General features: G+C 42.5%; 1 protein-coding gene across 1 annotated transcript; it reads left to right on the top strand.

Moving 5' to 3' along the window:
• Window positions 1-467: 467 nt before the first annotated feature.
• On the top strand, window positions 468-4,886 carry LOC124272308 (sodium- and chloride-dependent creatine transporter 1-like). The gene is made up of 7 exons (XM_046707483.1): window positions 468-757; window positions 1,121-1,253; window positions 1,805-1,939; window positions 2,525-2,628; window positions 3,864-3,988; window positions 4,529-4,737; window positions 4,836-4,886. Exons 1-7 carry the CDS (start codon window positions 468-470, stop codon window positions 4,884-4,886), a joined length of 1,047 nt encoding a protein of 348 aa, XP_046563439.1.
• Window positions 4,887-6,837: the final 1,951 nt, after the last annotated feature.

Below are 6,837 nucleotides of genomic sequence, written 5' to 3' on the forward strand. Positions count from 1 at the left end.
GAGACCCGTGAAAATCCGGGTTAGAATATTGATCTTCAGTAACCCATGCTTGTCGTAAGAGGCGACTAACGGGATCGAGGTGGTCAGGCTCGCTGACTTGGTTGACACATGTCATCGGTTCCCAGTTTCGTAGATCGATGCTCATGCTGTTGATCACTGGATTGTCTGGTCCAGACTCGAATATTTACAGACCGCCGCCATACAGCTGGTATGTTGCTGAGTGCGGCGTAAAACTCAACTCACTAACTCACTCACTCGAGCAAGGACATTGCTGTCTGCATCTTGTTTATACATGGAGTCTCCCGAAATAAATTGCTGGAATATTGCTGGAAAGCGGCGAAAAAAATAAAACCACCTAAATGAAAGTCTCAAATGAATGATTTGACTGGTAGATCGTTTGTACTGCCTCCAAGGAGGCAAACAAACGTTTCTAGAAACATGTAGTCAGATTCTTGTGACCATTTGTCATGGAAACAGGAGTTGGTGTCGGTGCCCTGGTGATGTACGTCGCCTGCATCCCGTCCAACGGCATCCTCCTGGCCTGGCCCATCTACTACATGGTCAAGTCCTGCTCCAGCGTCCTGCCCTGGACAACTTGTGGCAACGACTGGAACACCAACCTGTGTGTGGAAGACGTGAGGAACGTCACCTACAGCAGCCACAACGGAACAAGTGCGGATGATAACATTACTGCTGGTGCCACACAACGCTGGGAAAATGTCACTCTAGGTCATACAGCGGCCGAGGAATTCTGGCAGTACGATTATTCCTTGGGGGCCATAGTTTGAATTAGTCGTTGGCCCGTTGTACTTGTTGTTATTAGGCAATTTTTTTAATAACTTATTAAATCACAGTGACATGACAAAATACAAAATTGAACTTTGTGATTTCAATAAAGTTATAGTTGAGGTGTTCAGTAACAAGACCGTGTTGTTGCATCTGATCCCTGAAGGGAAACTCACAATCACTAATGCAAAGGAGCTCAGCACACGCTTAAAATGCCCCTGACAAACCTCGCTGAGGACCAAACATGCCAGTTGTAGCATGTGTTAATCAACAAAACTCTCAAACGTGGATACCATGTACCGGTTCAGTCCAGCTGTTTCCGTCGTTGTTTCAGGTACAATGTGCTGAGTATATCTCGAGGTTTGGAGGAGGTGGGCTCTGTCCAATGGCACATCGTGGCTTGTTTGTTCGCTTCATATGTCATCATATTTCTGTGCATGATTCGCGGGGTCAAGTCCGTGGGTAAGGTAAAACGTATCATATCAGTATTAATGAGTTAAATGGCCGAAGAGGGATATGTTCGATGTCTACTTGGCATTGCCAATCAACCAGTGTGTATTCTAATTGCAATCACATTTATCTTATATACAACGCACATTGTTCGCCTGTTAGTTGTCAGAACAATGTCTTTCTGAAATACGGAAGGGTCCTCTATGTTACAGCTCAGTCACAAAGCCTGTATGTTCGCGAGTCTAAACAAGAACACAAGTACATCAGGAAACAACATGGTCACAATTCCCGAACACCCGATCCAATATAGTGAAAGTACTAAAAGTCAAGATGATAACAACTGCTTGTAGTTGGCATTGGCAATATGTAGCCATCTCACAGATGACACCCTTACCTTGTCAGCTTGCTGATAGGGTTAATTTCTTTGGTCATGTACACAAGGCGTCCGTAGTTCCAATCCCAGCACGTGACTCGGAAATTTTATGGCCGCTGAAATACATCAGTGTGCATCAGTGTGCATCAGTGTATGTACTTACGTCAAGATGGTAACAACTGCTTGTTTTTCCAGGCAGTGTACGTGACGGCAATATTGCCGTACATACTCCTGATCATCATCTTCATCAGCACACTGATTCAACCGGGAGCAGGATCCGGTCTGCTGTACTACGTCACGCCGGACTTCCGGAAACTACAGGATGTGAAGGTGTGTTCAGCAGAAAGTACGGCGCAGACCGTTCTTGCAGGGTTCGGTGGTAGGGCTTTGTAGTAGAATCCCAGGGGTAGCGTTTTGTGGTGGAATCCCGGGGGTAGAGTCACGTGGGAGAATCCCGGGGGTAACTTCTAGTGGTAGAATTTCGTGGGTAGAGTCAATTAAGTCAAGTGGTAGAATCCCAGGGGCAAACTCTTGTGTGAGAATCACGGCTGTAGAGTCCCGTCAAGTGATAGAATCCCAGGGGCAGAGTCTCGCGGGATAATCCAATGGTAGAATTTGTTCGTAGGATCCGGGTGTAAAGCTTTACAGCAGGGTTATGTAATAAAAATAATGGGGTAGGTAATAGTTTTTTCAGTAGTTATTGTTCCCATGCATTTGGTCAAGTGATATAGCATCATACAGACTTGAAAAAAAGTAAAACATTTTCCATAAGAAAATAAGTGCTTGTAAAGGATTGTGTTCAAGACAACAAGAGAGTAACTCAAAAATGTCTCTGTGATCATTTAATAATGAACAAGAATTCTTGGTCAAATATTATGAGTTCGGTGTAATTATTATGATGGTAATTATGACAAGGTGTGGCTTGAGGCGTTTCTACAAGTGATGTATTCTCTGGGACTAGGCTGGGGTACCATTGGCACCGCTTCCAGCTATAACAAGTTCCACGAGCCGTGTCACAAGTAAGTTATGGTCGAGGAGACATGAGGTGTCAGCCTAATCCTTCCTGGGATACCTCTTCATTCGATTAGCATACTTAGACCGTGCTGATCCGGATTAGATCTTCAGCAACCCATGCTTGTCGTAAGAGGCGACTACGGGATCGGGTGGTCAGCCCGGCTGATTGACTTGCGTAGATCGATGCTCATGATAATCACTGTCTAATTTCCTCTCATACCCAAACATTCGCTTCACGTTAACAAGAATAGCAGTGGTGCACCATGTCCATTCCAAAACCCTAATGTTTATCACTGCCAAATTGAGAGACCATATTGCGAGACAGACTATTTTGAAGGCACGTGTTTAGGAATTGCACCAAATTGCGTGTCCGCCCTCAGTGTAATACAAGGTAATACCAACGTTGCAAATTTACGCTGAGGAAACGTTATGCTTTGGGCTCCTCACAACGTTATAACAACGTTTCTTATAAACTTTGAGATTCTTTCTTCACTATGAAGCTACAGCCTCAGAAAACACGACCAAAACAACATGCAAACCGTGAAATTGTCAGCTAGGTAGGCTTTGTGGCTGATCATAACGCATTCCTCGTCAGTGAAAGACGTCAACCCTCTGTGGTCCCTAGTATGGTGATCTACCTTCAGTTGTCGGCGATCTCTAGCCTTTTTATAATATTGTATTATCCAAATAGTGCTATTAGTTTTAACTTTCTAAGCTAGTTTTTCGTCGGCAGGTTTTTATAATATCTATATATATATATTCTATTTCAATGTCAAATGTTCTCGTCACGATATGGCTGACATATTGCCAATGTGACGTTAAATAATAACTCACTCACTCACTCAACCCTCTGTGAAACTAATGAGTGTTCAGCCCAATTAACTAGAGACATATCCTTTGATGAACAATTGTCGATGCTCTCAGATGCACCTTATTTTATCTTATATCATACTCAAGACAAAGAGGCTTGACATTCTTAAGATGCCCCACATTGTGGGATGTACATATGACGTCATTCCAACCGTGGCGTCACGTCACAGTATCATTAAGTCATGTAGGGATACTTTTCATGTGGATTTGTCATAATCAACTCTTAACTTCTCTTTTACGTTTATCATAAGATATATTTATTCGGGGTTAAGGTGGCGCAAATAGAAGACAAATAATAATCCCCAGTGAAACTTGAACTAGCGTCCGCCAGAAGATTGCACACAAGATCAGTTGTATCTATTTCTGATAGGGACGCCATCATAGTGAGCACGATATCTGAAGGTACAAGCATCTTTGCCGGCCTGGTGACCTTTGGCATCCTTGGAGTGATGTCCGAGAAAACTGGCGTCCATATTTCGGATGTAGTTTCCAGCGGTGAGTAAGGTGCTTAGTTTGCTTTGGGTATTTTTTTCTTACGCCCAGGTTTAAATCTAGTGAACACAAAAAGGCGACATCCTGATGTCCACGAAAAACACCAGCTGCAGCTGTTTCACTACAGCTTAAATGTCAAGCTGTGAACAGCTGTATGTATGAGCCCTTTAAATACCTGTGGGCGGCCACTATGGTCGTACGTTCAGAAAACATAGACTAGGAACTTGGGAAATGGTCAAAATGGTGATGACATTGTAAAGTGTAATCGCGTTAGATCAATTTGTAACTTTCAAAGCAATGGTCTATTGTTTTAAATAAAACTTTGTTCTTGTACAACCGTACATGGTTGCATGATAATATAGAAAATGAAATTCCGTTATCAGTCTCTGATATCCCATACTTATATTATATACACAGACATATGTTATATGATGAACGTTTATTACAAACATAAAGTCTTATGTACTCATTCAAGGATAAAAAGTACACAAGGACAATAACAGAAGAAAGTTTATACAATGCTGTTACTCTATCCTGATGAAGGTCCAGGGCTAGGTTTTGTAGCCTACCCAGAAGCTCTGGCGCAACTTCCGGTGCCTCAGTTGTGGTCCTTCCTGTTCTTCCTGACGCTTCTGGCTGTGGGTCTGGATTGTCAGGTGGGCGTCTCCATGTTGCCATATATAAAAACATTACGTGAGTATGCAACATTGACCCTGAACGTTGTGAGGACAGACAAGCCGTACTCACAACAGGCAAGTTTTGAATGCAGACGTTTATATAAACGAAAACTAAATTTAAAAAAAATGATAAGAAATCACTGTTAAAAGGAGACTCCTTTGTCCTTCACCAGCATGTTTTAAGAATATCACTCCGTAATGATACTAGGTGTCCACACTCCTGACACGTCATAAATACATGCAAAGACAAGTCAAGTAGTTAGGTCCATTAACACTCACTAATAGGTACAAAAAGAAAATTGTTTCAAAATGAAAGTGGCCTCCATATATGTGCAATACGGCCATGTAAACCCAATGTAATAGCCATCGTAAAGGAAGTACATGATTGGTAAGTTTATGACATTGGGTATATTTATTTGGCCGAACTAAGCGGACGCAGACACATTTCCACACAGTGCAAGGGTGTCAGCATATTTGGTCTTGGTGCCATTTCCTCATCACAAAAAAGGCAGTTGGGTGGCCTAGTGGTTAAAGCGTTCGCTCATCACGCTGAAGGTCCGGGCTCGATTCCCCAAATGAGTACACTGTGTGATTGCTGGAATATTGCTAGAAGCGGCGTAAAACCATACTCACTCACTCAGTCATGACAGATGATTGGATGACCACAAATGTAAATTTTGTGCTTTCAGTTCATGAACGTGGAGGTCATCACAACAGCCCTTGTAGACAAATACCCGAAAGCTCTGTCACGAAAGCGTTGGCTTGTAACCGCTGGTGTATGTGTGATGTGCTTTCTTGCAGGAATCTTACTCTGCACGCAGGTAAGATTTACGTTTGGCCCTCGGCTTATGACTTTGGACATGGTGCGTTGAAGCTCCACGTGGAACAAATTCTATGACCTGGTTATGATGCCTTCAAAGGACTGGTTGGCTGGTTGGTTGGTTGGCTGGCTGGCTGGTTTAACGCCGCACACAGAAATATTCCAGCTGTATGGCGGCGGTCTGTAATTAATAGAGTCTCTGGACAAGACAATCCAGTGATCAACAGCATGAACATCGATCAACGCAATGGGGATACAATGACATAGGTCAACCAAGTCAGCGAGCCTGACCACCCGATCCCGTTAGTCGCTTCTAACGACAAACATGGGTTGCTGATGACAAATTATATCCTGGATCTTCACGGGGCAGGTTGCGTGGATATTCATGACCATCATCATCATCATCATCATCATCATCATCACCGTCGCCATTGCCGTTGCTACTAGTTGTTGTTGTTGTCGTCGTCGTTGCTGTTGTTCTTGTTGTTGTTGTTGTTGTTGTTGTTGTTGTTGTTGTTGTTGTTGTTAGGATGTTTATTGCGGTTTCAGGGCGGCCCATACATCCTTCAACTCCTGGACTGGTATATAAGTGCTTTATCAGTCTTTCTGTTCTGCACACTGGAATGTGTTACCGTGGTCTATATCTACGGTGAGCTATATTTCAAATCATTACCACATGAATGCCTATTTCTCTGGGCGTTGCTATCTCTGATGCAGTTAGCACAAAATATAAATAGTAAGTTAGTTTATCCTACGAGATGTATTTCCGCTGACTTAGGAGATATACTGAGGGGAAAAAATAAGGGATCACATGAAAGGACAAGTGTTCCTTAGTTTTTCCAAGGTTTCTTCACAAGCTTTGTATCGCATAGCTTGTGAAGAACCTGGAACAAATAAGGGAACACTTGTGCTTTCATGTGATCGCTTATTTTTTCCCTCAGTATATATTTTTTTTACATTTTCTTCTTTCTTGTGGTAAATATAGCAACGTTTTCGTGTTGAACAGCTGGACATGCCTTTAGGTCAGCACGATATCTACTTGTAATTTTATATGAAGCTGAACAAATCATACCTGGTTTGCTGTTAAACTTTGTGTATGTGCACTATATGATGTCATACATGTATTCCAGGAGTGAAGCAGATGAGCAAGGATGTTGAGATGATGATTGGAAAACCACTTCCGACTCTCGTAAAGATCTTTTGGGCTTTCGTCATACCAGCAGTGCTCCTTGTAAGTGATCGAAGGTTGTTAATAGAGATTGGAAATCAATTTCTTACCTTTTGCTTATAGCACGAACATCAGGGCTAATTGTGGCCAAATTGATCTATATTTTAAACATTAAAAATGATAGTTA

Source organism: Haliotis rubra, unplaced genomic scaffold, assembly GCF_003918875.1.
Source record: "Haliotis rubra isolate DU_JTF1 unplaced genomic scaffold, ASM391887v1 Scf1683, whole genome shotgun sequence".
Lineage (NCBI taxonomy): Eukaryota > Metazoa > Mollusca > Gastropoda > Lepetellida > Haliotidae > Haliotis > Haliotis rubra.

Coding starts and splice junctions, on each gene's coding strand:
- LOC124272308 (XM_046707483.1), top strand. CDS start 468: ATGGAAACAGGAGTTGGTGTCGGTGCCCTGGTGATGTACGTCGCCTGC. Junction 1,940..2,524: donor GGAAACTACAGGATGTGAAG/GTGTGTTCAGCA, acceptor AATTATGACAAG/GTGTGGCTTGAGGCGTTTCT. Junction 3,989..4,528: donor TTCGGATGTAGTTTCCAGCG/GTGAGTAAGGTG, acceptor ATCCTGATGAAG/GTCCAGGGCTAGGTTTTGTA.